This window comes from Ptychodera flava, chromosome 20 (genome assembly GCF_041260155.1).
Source record: "Ptychodera flava strain L36383 chromosome 20, AS_Pfla_20210202, whole genome shotgun sequence".
In the NCBI taxonomy this organism is placed as follows: Eukaryota; Metazoa; Hemichordata; class Enteropneusta; family Ptychoderidae; genus Ptychodera; species Ptychodera flava.
The window spans coordinates 30,449,203-30,467,461 of record NC_091947.1 but is presented as its reverse complement, the minus strand read 5'-3'; the positions used below and the strand labels follow the sequence as shown (position 1 = coordinate 30,467,461).

Here is an 18,259-nt window from a genome sequence, read left to right as displayed (position 1 = left end):
ACATAAGTTTGTACAGAAAGCCAGTTCAAAACTATTTTTGCAACATGCTCAATTTTTCATCTAGAGAGGGGGATGGGCGATTCCCCCTCTGTTGATATGTTGGCACTTCCTGGTAATTTGTCAATGTCAATGGGGGACCAGCCCTCCCCCCAATGAAATGGTGCCAGTCACACCTTACAGATACAAATAGAACACATGAAATCTGGTAAAGGGGAAAATCCGCCCTGTTGATGCCATCCTTGATGAAACACTGCATGTTACAGATTCACGTAAAAAATGTGAAAGACAGGGTGCTGTAATATCAGATTTTGTACTTACTTTTTCATGTCTTTCAGAAGACTATTTATGACTGCTTTGAGTACAGCTTTCCTAATATCACTCGACACCAAGTCTATACTTTCATAAACTGAGTTTACATAATCTTGATTAACACCAGAGTCTTCTATTGTCTTGTACTCCCTATTTGGATCCTTCTGTAAAGCAATAGTCCATTTTAACTTCTGCTAGGAATTTGCAACAAAATTAGGCAAAAAATTTTCATCTGATATTTAACATTTCATTTCTCATTTTTTCCCTTTGCTTGGAGTACATATGATCATAAAATTAATCACCATAATTATGATGAATGATGTCCCTGAGATGGCGCAAGAATTTCAAGCGACTATCATAATCATGCTAAAGGAATACGATACTGGAAAGAAAGATAAGAAAAAGTACTCTTACAGATATTGATGATGACATTTTTTTTGTTTGATGGTCAAATTAGACTCATCAAAACGAAAATAAGTGACTGCTCAATTTTGTGTTAACATCAGCTTTTTTAAACTTCATATATCCACTTTTGTATGTATCTAAATATGCCACTCAAGCCATCCTTACTTGAGATCTTCATACCCTTGGAAAAACACAATCAAGCAATCATGTCTCGCTCTTCCTATTTATACAACTTCTATCTTGGCAATGATGAATATTAATCTGAGACCAATGTTCTTGGGTAAATTATGAATTTTGCATCACAAGAAAATGTTAACGGAAGCCTCATTCATATCAACTTGATTGATTAAATAATGACTTTAATTATTATCCAGATTATTTATTACAACATATTCATACCTTGAATGTTGCATTTAGAAGTTGGAAAGAGCTGAAGGTGATTTCGTAAAATTCCAACATTGATTTGTAATTGCCCGACAGTTTGGCTTTTTCTATTTCATCTCTGTGAACAAAAGAGAAATATGGTCGATGATACAATGGTTAAATAAAAGGTATCCAGTTATCGATAAAAAAAACACAATCTTTAATCTCACAAAGTAGTTTATGTATAGTTAAACTATCTTGAAGGTACATACTTTGTGAAAAATTTATTGTAAGATAAAATGACATTTGTATAGCAGTTGTAATTTCTAATTTAAGAACTAATATTCTGTGCACAAAATCAAGCAAAAACACATACTCGTACATCAGTGTTCTCTAAAGATTGGAAAAACAGAGAATCAACAAATTTACATAACAATGCATAATTTACATATTCTTTTGTTTTGAAAATGTATTCTTTGTACAGTTATTAACATATGAATAGATTTCTCCAAAATCATAAGGGTGCCTCGTCCCTAGCAAACCCTTGTGGAGAACCCTGTACATTGTCATTGTCTAGCTGAAATAAGGAAAGTGTTAATTTTGTCAACATTTAATGACAACAAATAAAACATTGTTTGAAATTATCATGATGAATTTAGATCAATGATATTAAACGTGACATTTTTTGGCACTATTTTATGGTCAAAATGTTGGTTCCTAGGACAAAATTTTTTTCAGTGTACGATATATCTGAAATAAAACTGAAAGCAAAGTTTCCAATCTATTGGAAAAAAATAGGCCAAGGAAGAGAAGGGTATTTCCTTCAAAGATATTTAAAGAGGATAGAATATTTCGCGAGACTGTATCTATGGCAACAAAGTGGAAACCTGTTCTTACTTGAAGTCTTTATATGTTCTTGGTTTCACATTGATTGGCTCTGGTTCCACTTCCGGAGAGTGAACATCCGGCGGCGGCGCTGACTGTGATCCGGATACTGATGAGTTAACCAGGGAATTCTGACCCGGATTTATTGGCGGCAATTCCTTGTTCGATCCGGGCCGGGTGCTATGGTGGCTACTGTGGCTCTTTGATTTATTTTTCCCAAACGAAAAGAAGTTAGAAATGCCGGAAAAGCGGCCATTTCTGCCATTTCCGTCTTGAGCCTAGAAAACATAAAATGATCACCAACGGTAAGGGTTTGTAAATCATTAATGTTCAAGGGTCTTAATAACTTCTTACAGTTATATGACTAATAATAAAGGTATTATGACAGCATTGTCTATACTTTTGTTCAGGAATTATATTGATTTGACCTTTTCCAATGATTAGGTCATGGGACAATTCACAGGCATATTGTTTGTTTGCACATAATTACACGGTTGGCATTACAACATTTTAAATGTCTACGCATGAATTATGTATGACACCTGTTGTTTAAATCGTCATGGAAACAACAAAACATTTACTTTTAATCATCGGAATGGTAAGACCACAATTTAAAATGTCACTTTAATAACATTAATGAGGACTGGGCATCACTTAATGTGAGCACTGAGCAGACAGATGGTGCGTCACACCTGAAGAAAATGCCAACAACAATATTGTTGCAGGACAGCCACAAGATTTATGGGCCAGTAGACGTAATATTTTTGGGGAGGTTTTAGTGACAACTACAGTTTCTTGTTCTACTCTCCAAAGTACAAATGTATGTTGAGATACACAACTCAGTCAGTACATGTGTAGACTGCATTGTTATTGTTGACGGGTGACTTTTGGTCCGGACTAGAATTCAAATGTAAACATAACATTGCTTTTTAACTTGAGAAGATGTTGACAAGCTAAATACAAATATCACTTTATACTGAACATGCTTTTGAGAGTATACTAAGAATTTGTAGTTTACATTAAAAAAATACCGCAATTATATAGTGTCGCTCAAATTTGATCAGAATTGGTTTATACCAGTATGGGTTACCAATGATCAACAATAAATGTTGTTTCTATCTGTTCAGTGGAGGAAAATTCTACGTTGATGTTATGACAATGATTTCTGCACAGTACAACCAGAAAAACAACAAGAAATATTTAAACCAGAAAAACAAGAATGACAAAAGTAATGAAGGTCTGAAACTTTAGGTACTGGAGGTTAACTTTAGCAACATGCATAGCAGGAAACAAGCCCTTCTTAGTTTGAGTATAGACAGTCTTCCCCCCCCCCCCCCCCCCCCCCCCCCCCCCCCTCTACTGTCTACGGTTTCAGCAGGTCTGTTATATATGTAACAGTTCATAAACAATGACAGGAAATGACTCAAGATCAGTGGAGTTGGCCTGTTTCTTACTAGCATGCTATCACTCCTGCACATTTGCAGGATTTCACCTTTTCTTACCTCATTTGCACATTTTTGACACTGATGTGTTCATTTGAACAAATTCACATCTCAACCCCTGCATCTACCTGTACACCAAATACTGAGATGGTAGCTTTGGCGGTATGGGAGCCTTTGTGTGTGATGGGTATACATCCACACATACATACCCACAAATATACAGACATACAGACGCCACCGACTCATCAGCTCTTTTTGGTATTTGTATACAAAACCAAATATGAGCTAAAAACAGAAAAAATTTACCAAAAGTTGGTTGACACTTTGCTTACTGTGTGCATAGAAAACATTTACTTCCATTGCTATCACAAATTTTCTGAGTCTTTTGTCGATGAAAAAAAGACATACACAGAAAATGTTATCTACAGGTATACTCATCTTATAAATTATTTGTAATGTTTCTTTTCGTGATACAAAATGCAGCAGTGAGCTGCAACCCAAAGAAGGCATTCCCTCAATCAGCTCAGACAAAATGACTAATTTTTATCAAAAAAATCCCAGGAGACAGATCCTACATGTTATAAAGGCCTTGGCTTACAGGTTGGCAATGCATCTTCATACAACCTATCAATGTCACCTTGACTGGATAATCTGTAGTGCAGCACTTGGAGCAAATTTCACATTATGCTCTAGGCAGGAAACCCTGCTCTTGAAAGTTGTAAAGACAATACCATATCATATTGTATCTGACCAAACTTTCTTATTTATTCGTGTTTGTTTGTTTGTTGTTTGTTTGTAACATTTTTATTAATTCTAATTGACTTATTTGTCTGTTTACTTATTTTATTACCTATTTATTTACTTGTATTATTCATTTTTGAGTTATTCATTGGTTAAATTGTCTTTTTGTTTGTTCTTGACTTGTTTGTTTTGATACCTGAGTGTAACTTTTTCCTACTGTCACGTACAATATATTATGGCGATGTTTATTCTTGTAATACCTGGATATAATACCCAGCAACAGAACCTGGTTGATGAAATGCAGTCAATAGAATTTGGCGCCAGACAAGTATATTCAGAAAATATTGCTTGGTGAAAAGATATCGCAAACCATATATCTGATGCAAATATTATTTAGTGATGCTGAAAATTATATGGTGAAGGTTGACATTATATATATCAAGAAACAGTTCAGTGACAAATTTAAATTCAATGTGTTTTGAGATGAGATATGGCACTGTTGAAATACAATGTAGCAATGTCTGTGACGTACCCACACCCTCCCAAACACGATTGTTAGACTCTGAAGTTTAGACAACAACCTTTCACCAAAGTTTCATTGCTACATGAAAACGCTATGACAAAGCAGACTGTTGATGGCTGCTTGTGTCATTGGACTTTGCTTTACAGCTGCATAACATTCAACCATCAAGCAACAGTCCCTCACATACATAGCACTCATGCCATGCAAGAATCCACCAAGTAAGGCACTATATGACCAATCACAACAATATAAGCACAACAGGCATGATGAGGGTTTACCAACAGTCTATAAACTGGTCCTGTGCAATATATCTTCCCTGAATGGTTTCTGAGATAGAGAAACCAAATTTTGTATTTATAAAAATAACGGAACAACTACTCCATTCTTTGATGAAAGAAAACCCATTAGCGGTGAAAGTTACAGAGAATAGTAACGGAAACATTATGATTGAAAAGGATTTTTTTAAGGAAATTCAACTGATGAATGCTATTACAAATGTAGCTGCCAGGATATTTGAATAAAGCTGTTTATGTTGAAAATTCTAAATCACTGAAAAGATTTTTCAGTTACAGTCCATGTGAAGCATTATAAACCAAGGCCAACGAACCATGTATTGGTAAATTCTCCAATGTCATTATCAACAAACTATGTGATTATTGCTGTTATTGAACAATGCAGTTTCTTATAATTTCAATCCTTCTATTGTGGTAACTTGCTTGTACAATGGAAAGAAGATGTGAATTGCTTCAATTCAGGTGAATTTCTCTAATTCAAGGGAATATTGCACAAATGCATTGCTTTGCAAAATACAAGTGTGAGCACAGCACAGCACTTGAACATTTCCATGTTGAAGAGTTAGAATTTATTTTCCAGATAATATTATTTCAAGCAACCAATTCACTGGAAGTCCCTGCTGTACATGCATTCAATGAAGTTTGATTATTATTCAGAAAATACATTGTTGAAAATTTGTCAAAATAGCTCTCTTCAACCCTTTGAGTGCTGTAAGATACTGAAATTGTAGTGTAACATTTTAGTAGTTTTTATGAATTTTTCTGTAATCCTTTTAATAATTTTGGACTAAACAGACTCTTTTAATCAAAATTGTTAAAAATAATTTGGGAAAAAATTGTTTGGGTTTTATTTACATGAAGGCAATGCAAAGTGAGTTTGACACTCAAAGTGTTAATCAATCTGATACCTTTCAGCTATGACACATTAACACCAAGGGAGGTGTGTTAAATGCGTAAGTCAATGTAAAATTTGGTATTATATCATACCAGTATACTGATGGCACAAATGCAGTAATCTGATTGGTAGAGACGTGAAACAAACTATGGTATATTCACGATATACCACGGTTTGGCACACTTGCAAGCTTTCGGCTTGAGCAAAAACCTATTTTGATGTGCCATGCCATTTCAATATACCGGTACATTTATAATAGCAATAGATCACACCCAGTGACGGTATTTTGACCAGTTCACTTCATATATGCACTTGGTATCGCTTGTGCATATACCGGTATGTCGTGAACTGGTCAAAATCTCGTGGTATACCATCGCTGGGTGTGCTTTATTGCTTAAATATATCACCTTGTGTCTAGGTAGATCTACCTGAAAAAGCTATGGGATACACCTGGTACAGTGTTGTACCATTCTTTACTTATGTTATTAAGTCTGCTCTGCTGAGTGTGACCAAAGTATTCAATACTGTTGTGGGGCGATATACTTCACAGGTAGAAATGATGAATTAATCCATCAAATTGTCACCAGCATCAGTTTATTACCTGGAAAAACTACCAATTCACCGACAATAAAATTTCAAATGACACTGCCTCAGCTCATTAAAACACTTGCAAACTGCCATCAATCAGCCTGTGACTGCTCACTTCCAACAAAAAATAATTTAAAGTTACAAAGCAGTGTGAAGCTGATAGACTGAATGAAGAACTACCGGTACCAGTAGTTAATATCCATGGTAACCTGAAAGTATGTACAATCCATTCTAATGATAACATTTACGTTTGACAAATCTGCATTTTTTATCACAAACTTTGAAGTGAAAAAGTTTGCACTGGTCCGCGATGAAAATAAATTTTATTCTAATTACATTTAACAAAGATATGTGCTCACAGAGCCATTGCAGAATTCCTTGACACAATTAATTTTCTTTTGTACATAATAAGAAAGACACTTTATATATCAGATTGGTCCTAGCCATTAAGAAGATGAATTACCAGCACACATGTAACAGACTGTCAGCTTCTCAATATTAAGTCATTATCAATCAATCAATCAATCAATCAATATATAAAGTCATTATTGATTTTTCCAAAGGGCCAAATGTCATTTCAATCAATCAACTGTATTTTGTTGAAAGAGCAAAGTCGACTTCACAAAAATTTACTTCACAGTAATTTACCTAACCAAGACTCTACGTAATGCTTGCACTTCTGATCTTCCACTGTCCATTTTCTGTTGCTATTAATAAATTAAATGCACTTCTTTTTCTCAAATGGAGTGCTTCACAAGACATTATACTTCCTGAGACAATTTCAGATAATGTTTCTTAATATAGGTAATACATGAATTTGACATTGAAAAGCAATTAATTATTGTTAGTATTATCAGGCATTGGTATCTCGTGATGTGTGTCAATGAGACAAAGTGGTTAAGTTTGGCGTTTTTTGTTTTCCAGTCGCTGATCAGACAACGAAAAATAAATCTTACTTTGACAGGAAAAAAATCATAAAAATAAATTTTGCGCTGCCATTGAGTTTTGCTATTGAACATTTTGCTTTCTTTGTCCATGATTTTGTAAATTTTGAAGCATTTTTGATGTAAACCACTAAGTTATACTTAGAAAAGATATCGAAAAAACCTGCCTTCCACCTCACAGGTAGCAAAAATGAAGGCAGGGACAGTTTTTCTACAAGGTAAGCTAATGAGTTGATGGTTGATCTACCAGACCAAAAAATGGTACAGTAAGATTTAACACATACGGTATAACAAACATGATGACACCCATCATATTATACACCCCAATTATATAAAACACAGACACCCACAATACATATATTACAGTCTAAAACTCTCATCTCATACATTGACACTCATCATATTACAGTGTACATCAACATCAATCACGTTACGGCTGTCTCTCACCATATCATACACTGACAACCATCATATGCTGACACCAGTTATACTACACACAGACACTGTCTTCATGGATGATCTTGACTACAGTATCCATACAGAACAACAATTTGTCTTATTAATTCATTAAAAAAAATTAAAATAGATATCATATGCTTTGGAAGGCCATCAGAATATCCCTTATTATAGAGGCACTTTAAAAAATTGATTTACCCCAGCAAACTCGTCCCCAAAGTCGATCCTTAAAATTCTTTTGAATCGACATGTGTATAAATTCCTTTGATTGAAACGCAGTAAGAGCTCATTTTGCTGTGTGAGCATAAAAATTGCATAAGGATTTTCAATTCATTTTCTAAACTAAATAAGACCTTGTGGCAATATTGGGAGAAGGGGAGAACTCGAGGACCGGGGAGTGACTGAGTCCCAATTTTATCTTTTGGTCAAAATTGATATATGTACACCTGAGTTGCAAGAACAGAATCTTATTTTGTTCATGCAATGTTCATCAAGAATACAAACTTAACAAAATGAAGGGAAAAAAAGCTTCTGAAAAGATAATTGTGAATTGAGAGTTGATGTGCTGACTATTTTTGCCCTTAAAATGTATCAAATGGTTTTCTGCGCAAGATATTGTTAAAAATATTCAATCACCTTCACAAACTGAATTCTACATGTAAATGAGTTGCATTTGATTCATGTGTTGTGCTGTTATACATATTTTCTTGCGTAGACTTATACTACTTGTATATCAAGGATCTGCAGAAGCTTGTGTATGTGTAAGAGGAGACATCACTTTCACATCGATTTTTTCCATTTTGCATAAAAACTTTTTGACGGGTGAGGGATGAGGTCTGAGCTACAGAAAACTAAGGAATTACATCGCTCATGCATCAGCTTTTTACAGCCCTTACCAAACACAACAAGAATGGTCTATCTTAAACAAATTTCAGAACAATGGCATTATCTTCAGCTGCTTCTTGAAATACCGCACAGACGGCAATGGCAGAGAGACATTGCAAAATCAATAGAAACACACTTTAGGCCCAAACAAATACACTTCAACAATGTCTAAACAAAGAAAATAGTTCTAAATGTACGTCAGATGACAACAGAAGTTTTTGATGATTGATTCTATAATCAATAATTAAAATCATAATGATTTATTTTCTGTGACTAACATCTCATGGAATAATCCTATCTATTGCCCTTGGTTCTTCATAGATTTTACTGGTGACTTTTATGTCTCCGGTCATAAATATAAATTCTGGCCAAGTTTACAACATCATAACACTGACAGGTATTGGAGGACAATAAAGGATCATATAGATAAGGCTGACACTTTGAAAGTAGCTGTTGAAGGTAAATATTATACTTCATGATCTTGAAACCACATGGGTCTATAAAAAGTTCCATTGAGTATCGATGTGTTATCTTCATATTGCCTATAAGGGATTGGGTAAGATGAAAGTTTATATAGAAATATCAAATAATGCTTGACATCAATAATCACAGAATTTTGAACTTGAATTTGTTTTGTGTTTGCACGTTGTACCAATGAACTGAGGTACACATGTTCAAAAGATTTAACTTTATTCGAAGAGGATAAATCCAGAGTCATTTGGTACAAAGGAATCAGCTGGCACAAAATATTGTGCCATTGTCATAAATCCATCAATTGTTCCCCAATATACATGTATCATACATTTTTCAAGTCAAAACCAGATCTCCATGCAAACCTTTCTGAGCCAGCTTAAATTTAGAAAACATCCCAGACAAATCGCAGTGGGTCAAAGGTCATCATTATACAATACTTTCACCTCACTGTTGCATAGACATACTCTGAAATAATCCTTCCCACCATCAGTGTAAATATGCGTCTGTTTGGGCAACAAGGAATTCAGTAACTGCTTTCTACATATAGACAGTAGGCTTAGCTTTGACAAAGGTTTGATCACTTGAGTAGTTTAAAACTATTGATATAATGCAAAGGATCAAGACACACAATGACACCGCAAGAAATTTGTTTGCACTGAAATCATAATCCTTTTTCAGATTGTTATTTATAATCTTGGTTCATTCATTCTTATGAATTAGATGACAGTGAGAGTGCAGATAAAATGTTTCTCATAAATAACTGCTTTGAATAAGTTTATCAGATGTTATGGTGATACATTCTGTTTTTGACAGGCAAAGGAATACAAATTTAGGCCAAAGTACTGGTTAGGATATTTTTGTTTTGAATCAGCAAGTGGATAGCTTTCCACAGGTTATAAATAAAAAATACAAACTTGTCGTAAAATTTCATTGTAGACTATGAAAATGTTCTGTCTTTAAATCATACCATATTTTTTATTTTCTATGACTGAAGAATTATTGCATTAATTAGATAAAGGTCATTTTGCCAACACTTGCTTGTCATGATTAATGGAAATATTTTCAACTTCTCTCCAATCCAGTTTTATTGTTGTCATGAATGGCATTAAGGTAGCTAAATACCTTTTAGACACTTTCAGATTTTTATTTTTTTCTCAATTGAACACGTCCCAAACCCCAATGAAGTATACATTTCTGAAAGCCCTGATATAGAGCTATCCGACCAAGCACAGTACATGTCATTATTTGCATAAGAGTCACGTGACAAGCGTTTTGCTGAAGCTTCAAAAAACCGGTTTTCCCGCCTTATGCAAAACACGCTGCAAGATTTTCGGTTAGAATTTCTTCATTGACAAGCCTTGACAATATACTTCAAAACCGTGTCTGCGATTTTTTCCCGGAGGCTCCATTCAAATTATATGGCATGATAATTAAAACTCCTTGAAAAGCAACTTAATCTAACACCTTCAAGAGCGAATTAAAAAAAAAACAAAGGCATTAAAGAAAATCCCAGACAGAGTTTTGAGTATACATGTATTGTCAAGGCTTGTCAATGAAGAAATTCCAACCGGAAATCTTGCAGCGTGTTCGCATAAGGCGGGAAAAACCGGTTTTTTGAAGCTTCAGCAAAACGCTTGTCACGTGACTCCTATGCAAATAATGACCGTGTACTGTGCTTGGTCGGATAGCTCTATATCAGGGCTTTCAGAAAATGTATACTTTATTGGGGTTTGGGACGTGTTCAATTGAGAAAAAAATAAAAATCTGAAAGTGTCTAAAAGGTATGTAGCTACCTTAAAGATGTACACTGTATGCGTATTTCACTACTTGTATCATGGTCAGGTGGTCATGAATTTGTATTTGCACAATATCAAACCATGAACTCCATCCTATTAAAATGATTACAGTCCTGCCCTGCACCCAAGGCAACAACGTCTAACTCTCCAAAGCACAAACAGTTGCCTAGATATTTCCAAACATGTACTTATGTGGCACATTACAATCAGAATGGAGATTGTGCAGTCAGGCAAATATACGGTATTCAGGCATTTTCTTTAACTTGTCAACACTAAATATACAGATGTTTATCAACTGTTCACACTAGATCTCAGAGTTTGAGTCATCAAAATCAAATAAATAATTAACGAGGTGAAGAGGACAGGATGTTACAGTCACAAACATTTCAATAAACAATGTGCTTGTTCATTATCAAGGACAATGTATCTAGGACCTCTCCTTGTTAAATAGCAGTGTGCACTGTGCTAGATCCACCTGAGGTTTTGATGGTAGCAAAGAGTACATTGTAACCGAGGAGATGTCGTGGATAAACATTATTTGGTTCTGAAACACATTTAAAAATAACTGCTACAATTACCTGCTATGGGTATTTTGTATTGATAAGGAGTTTGGATCACAAAAAATAGAATTACCTTATTAAATCATTAAACAATATATTATTTTGTTTTTTTCTCTGTCAAAATTTTACAGTTCTTCAAATATATTTGATTGATGGTTTTACTGGAACATAAAATATCCCTGGTGCAGCGCAGGTACTGTATCTCAATTGGCATCTTGTAGCCTGGTGCTTCTGTTCAATGTTGTTGGACTCAATACCTTTGATGGTTACTTTGAAATTATATGCACATCTTTGAGTAAATGTTTGGCAAAGATAAATATTACAAGAGCCGATTTGTGTGTCTTATCATTATTGATCTGAAAAAATATTGAATGTGGGATGTTTACAATGTTATCTGCCATACACTTTTCACTGGGATCTGATAGCAGAAGACAAGTACAACTGATAGTAATCTGTATGTACATGTAGAATCTATTGATAAGATAACAATTAATATTTGCCCACAATTAAATATTTGTAGTTGTCTTACTGGCTGATTTCAGATTTCAACGACGAGGAATTACTACTAATTAATAAGTACCAATGAAACTATGTGCCAAAGTAAAATTGACATGAGAAATTACACTTGCTGAATGACATTGATACTTGGCCATGATCTGTTAATTAACATGACCTTAAAAGATATGGATCATTAATTTATATGGCTGGTCGGGCTATTCCACCGGAAATATGGGGGTCTTAAAGAGAAGTATGATGATGTGTTGGTTTTAGAATTTTGTACCAATTTTCTGTATCTATGCCACAGGTTGGAGGTCTAAAAAGAGTAAAGTGATGAATAGCTGAACTTGAAGTTTGCCGTGAATACCATTGACACTGAAGAATACAATTGAAAAATACAATTCAAGGATTGAAACAGCAAAATTTGTGTTACTTTTTTGATATCAAAGTACCATTATTGAAGAAAGAAACCGTGCCCCTAATGGGATACATTGCAATAAATGACCATCAAAAACCAATGCAAGCAACTGCTATAGGTTTGTACAAACACTGATAAAAACAAAGCTTTGTCTATAGAATCAGTTCATTTGGACATATCGATTACGGCAACTTGCTGGACTTTGAAACTTTTCAAGTGTGTGGAGGATGACCATCAAACCATGTTACAGTCTTGTACATATACTGTATGTTTGAAATTCAATGTACACTGTAAAACTGAATATCTGACCATGATAGACTAACTTGAATCCAAAATCTGTATAAATTAACATCTGAGAAACAGCTATGTAATAGTTAAACTCTATATTGACTTGCAAAAAAAAAATCATTCACATTTTTCATCCACTGTTCATAATGAACTATGGACAAAAATGTGCAGTTCCTCATGAAATGTAAAGTTACCTTATATTTTGTTACATGTAGAATTTATATAATGTATAAAGACGTGCTATTTTAGCACTTTCAAATTTCCTTACAAAGCAATTTACTCAGGAAATTAAAAGGTGTTTTTGATACAAGAGGATGACATTGTCCTGTGCAATATTGCGGAGGAGTTATTGAGCCTTCACTTGTTTTAATGATAATCATCATCAAATATTGTTGTAATATCATGTGTGAGTTTGACATTTCTGTTTTTATGGTCTACATGTGATAAAGGAAAGCGGTAAAATATTTACTAGTAAATTACAACCTGCTGTATGATGACGTAAGCAAATGACATTTACGGCAGCAGTCATTCAAAATAAAATTGATGGCTATTTCTGGATTTGATTATCAGCCAGTGGCTCATATTATTATTGGCACTATTGATACTCTCAGTAGGATATTGATTTTAGAAAGCTAATGAATTTCCACTTTTAAATTATGAAATATTCAAAGTTATTTAAGGCCAAAAAAAAATTATAGGTTTGTTTCTGGTCATTGACATGTGGCAAAAATGATACGGTGACGCGATTTTTTTCAATTTTTTTTTTATTTTTGATGGACTTGAGTCATCAAAATCAAATAAATAATTAACGAGGTGAACAGGACAGGATGTTACAGTCACAAACATTTTAATAAACAATGTGCTTGTTCATTATCAAGGACAATGTATCTAGGACCTCTCCTTGATACATTTTTCCCTCTTTCCATAGGGGAAAATGAAAAACAGGAAAAAAAAGAGTTGACGCGCACACTTTGAAATGATGCACGCCATGACCAGAAACAAATCAATTTTTGGGGGGGCCTAAATATATTCACCTCTCAGGAAAAAAATCTGAAGAAACAAAAAGAAACCACTGGCATTGATAGCACAGTCCTGCAAATTTAACCAGACTACGTTGTTAAATTTTATATCAGACATTTTCTGTATTGAAATTCAAATGTACACTCAGACTATATAGTCTGTTTATGAATTGGTTGGGATCTTTTGACATAATGAAGACGACTCCATCTTCATCAGAATCATTTGTATGGGGAATGAAATGAGCATTCAGACAAATCATTGACAAATCCATGATAATCAGATACTGTAGCTGTTATCTCAGCGTCACCATAACATAATTTCTATTGATAAATACATAGATTGGGGTTTTCCCTTACTTTACTAATGTATGATAAGGGTATGTTGTTTCATGTCTCCTATAGATACATGTACACAGTCCATGATACACAAACATTTTAAATGAATTCAAACTCAATAAAATAGTCAAGAATCTGATGATACTATTCTGAAAATTTCTTTACACTTAATAAAATTATTGGATTACAGGTCTAGAAAAGCATGGCTATCTAGACTGACACAAAATTCACATTGCCTTTAATAAATACTGCCGAGTCAGCATTCATTTTTATACATCTACATCAAGTTCATAGCTCCAATATAATAATAAAGAGGGAAAAAATATTAGAATTATATTGGTATGATACAAAACTAACATTAGATTATAAGTATGCAGTGTCTGGGCATTGCAGACTTTAATCTACATCAAAACCTAAAATCTCTTTTATTGGCTTGGGAATCCATAAATGGTCACATGATGGAAGGTAAAGTGATCAACTGTAATCTTTTTTAGAAAAATAACTTCCTGAGAAAGTTGATATGATAGGAAAAAAAACATAAAAAAGTGATAATGAGTATATTGTTCCTTCATTGTAATATTTCAGATCAACATGTAAATCAGCGGATGGTATATCATATGTATGGTAGGTCGATGGACTTCTGGACCTGACTTACACAAACCATATATCGTGAAAGATTAGTTTATTGTTTGTCATCGCAACTCTGTGCAGCAAAAATATACAAAAATCTACTCCCATCGCAGACTACTTTGTGAAAAAAGACATCTAGAAATTGATCTTATTTGACATGAAACAGTCAAACTTGACAAAACAATACTTGGCTACAGAACAATAGTCCACATATATGTATCCTAGCAACAATCACATACATTATTGCAAAGAAATGGACGCTGTTGTTGCCCATGGTAAAGTGGAAAGTAAGTACCTTAATCATTGGTACATTTTCTCTACTTTGGCAGATAATTGGTATCATCTTATCCAATATTCAATATTCAATATTCTTTTGACAATGAATTCCTAATGAATATTAGCGTGAAATGTATGTGTCAAAAATGCTTTTTGAATTTCTTTCTCATTACAAAAGTTCAAATTTTGTTCATTCTTTACTGGTTATGCTTTTGCCAGGTTGAACTGGCATGGAAAGATGTGGTGTCAGAGCCTTGCATCTTGTAAGAATGAGTTCAAGTTTCTGACATGATGAAGAACACAATGTCCTTTTACTTTCACGCTGCAAATGCACAGTAAAACAAAATGATGAAAAAAATCTAAAGCTATGGAGGCTCTAATGCTTAGAAATGTGAAGCGGTAATTGCAGATAACATACACTATTAAGGAAACACATGAAAATTCAAATAGACGTTGAAAATAAAAGGACAAAATGTCTTTTAAAAGAGCTAAACGAAAAAATTAAGCTGTTACACACGTTTTTAAGAAAACAATTCACTGCTTGTTTTGTCTATTTGTGATTGTTGATTCTATGCTTTTGTCTTGTTTGATTATCTGAAGGGTGTTTTTAAATGCACAATAAAAGGCGATTCACGATGCTTTTACAGTGGAACAGGACTAGTAGAGAAACATTTCCAAAGTATCAGCTATTGTCCCTCTATAGCCTAATGAATATCCACTTGAGAAATGCACTAGAGAAGCCCTTGGGCTTTTACTTCAACAAAAGATTTAAACCGATACCAAAGGATTCAGTGTACATACTATCAGTTGGTAAATGTTGGCAGCCTTCAAAACCTGCACCCTTGCAGCTGAAATTTTTTTCTAAAATTGTGATATGTGTACCGGTAGCTTTCTTTATGTGATCTTTATATTTAGGTACTTTTTAAACTGATCCTGATGCAGTTCTTCACATCTGATTTTACTGATCTCAGTTGAATTTTGGGCCCAGCCTTGAAAGATAGGTTGAAGGATGGATTTGTGCAAAAAATCAATGGAAGTTTTTGCGTTTGGTGGACAATCTGTTCAAATTCACATGAAATTATTAAATGTACGTTACATTTTCAAAACAGGTGTCCAATTTTGAAAACAAGAAAAATGAACAGCGTACTTACTTTTAAGATGTAACAGTGATCATATACACTTTGATGTTGTTCAAAGAGTCACTGGCAATTTTAATCTATTAAGTTAAATTTGAATTCACCACTATAAGTAAGATAATGTTCTGTTTTGCTTCCAAGATGCCGTTAACACCAATGAGATGAAGTTTCTGTTCATTTTTTATCATAAAATACCATGTATTATATCATACCAGTATATTAATGGTGCAAATGCGGCGATCTAATTGGTAGAGACGTGAAAAGAACCGTGGTATATTAACGATATACCACGGTTAGCACATGCGTGAACCCCCGGCAAAAGAAAATATCCTGTTTTTGACGTTCTATGCCAGAATTCAATATACTGTTATGATATAATAGCAATAAAGCACATCCAACGACGGTATACCACTCGATTTTGACCAGTTCACTCCGTATATCACTATCGCTCGTGCATATATGTCGCGAACTGGTCAAAATCTCGTGGTACCGTCGCCGGAGTGTGCATTATTGCTTAAATATTTTCCTTAAAAATAAACCACGAACACACAATAATGTCATGATGAGTGTCAAGTGACAGAGAATAACTTCACGCTGATCTTGGCACTTTGATCAATAGTTTACAGGGATATTTCTTGTCTACCTAAAGTTACATCATTGTTTTCTGCTTGTCTGTTCTACATGTCAGCGAGACCAAAGGTTTGCTTGACCTCCCAATCAGAATGTCTCATGATGCCGAACGATATATAATTAACTTACAGAATGACATAAAATCAATATGAACAATGTGCAAAGAGAGGAACTTTGTGGCTGTAAAATTTAAAACACTTGTTTCATATAGAGTTATGCATGGCCCTGTGTCTGGGAGCAACAACACTCAAAGAAAATTACCTTATCAATGTTAACAATGGACATGTTTGAAATACCTAGGTAGAAATCTGATGTCTAAGTATGTCCATTGAACCAGTGCAATCAGAGCAGCATGGAAACTGGAAAAAGCGAAAAATATGTAGATTTTATATTTGTGTCTCAGGGATTTTTTTTTTTTTTTTTTTTTTTTTTTTGGGGGGGGGGGGGGTGGAAATGTCTCCATGTACTTTATTGTCACTTAAGTCTAAGATACACCAGAAGCAAATTCTACCTCTCATTCAATCATTATGATTTGAAAAGAATGTACTTCCTGCACGCGTCATTTCACATTTTTTACCTCCTTGACTTGCCCTGCAGCCAATTATATTTATCAAAATTATGTTGTTTTCATTCACATGTAAATTAATGTTTATTTATTCCAATAACTTCACAGCAGTAATAATTATTTGTTAATTCTAAAACCAAAATGTGAACTTTTATCTTTTTGAAATATACACTTGTTGCGATAAGTCATGTATTTTTGTTTCTTCTTCAGTAATATTTTCACCCCAAAAATGAAAACAATGTTCACTTTTGCAGGATGGACTCTTGCAAATTTGAGCAACATTCACTACAAACGCTTAATAAACAACAACTTTAAAATTTAGTTTCATAACAGGTGAAACCTTTCAGAAACTTCTCATAAGAAATAACAGATATAACATAGGAAACTAATGCATTGCCAATTAAAGCCACTCAGGTTATGGAAAGCTCATCCTTCAAAAAATCAAAGCGAACGGTTTCTTTGAAAGAAAAAAGACAAATATATATATTTCACTAATCCAGTGATGTAGAAAATTTTGGTTAAAGGTGGCAAAAATAAAAGTTAAGCCGGTTACAAGTGGTGTATGTGAATAAAACGTTTGTGCAAAATGTCCTGAGTTTTTTAAATTATATTTTCACAGCCGGCAAATTTTAGCTGACAGCCAGTTGTTTTTGTCGGCTTCTGGCTATTTTCTACATCCTTGTAATCTTATCTACCTAAGTTAAGAATCTGGCAAGAGCAAAGTGTGTCTTTGTTGGGATCAAAGTACTCATGAGCACTAAACTCTTTCAAGAAAGCTAAGTGAAATTCTCAAAGGGCTTTTAGAATAATGAAACCCTGTCAGACTTAAACAGATAATTGAAGGGACAGATTCACAGGGAGCTATGTACAAACAGATCCATTAGAGGAAAAATATAGAAACGTA

General features: G+C 34.1%; 1 protein-coding gene across 1 annotated transcript in view; it reads right to left on the bottom strand.

Annotated features, from left to right (window-relative positions):
- Window positions 1–18,259, bottom strand: part of LOC139120600 (probable E3 ubiquitin-protein ligase HECTD2) — a 45,889-nt gene that overhangs the window by 25,581 nt on the left and 2,049 nt on the right. Inside the window, 3 exon segments of the mRNA XM_070685108.1 lie at window positions 319–473; window positions 1,114–1,216; window positions 1,975–2,240. Coding sequence (XP_070541209.1) covers window positions 319–473; window positions 1,114–1,216; window positions 1,975–2,240 — 524 coding nt within the window.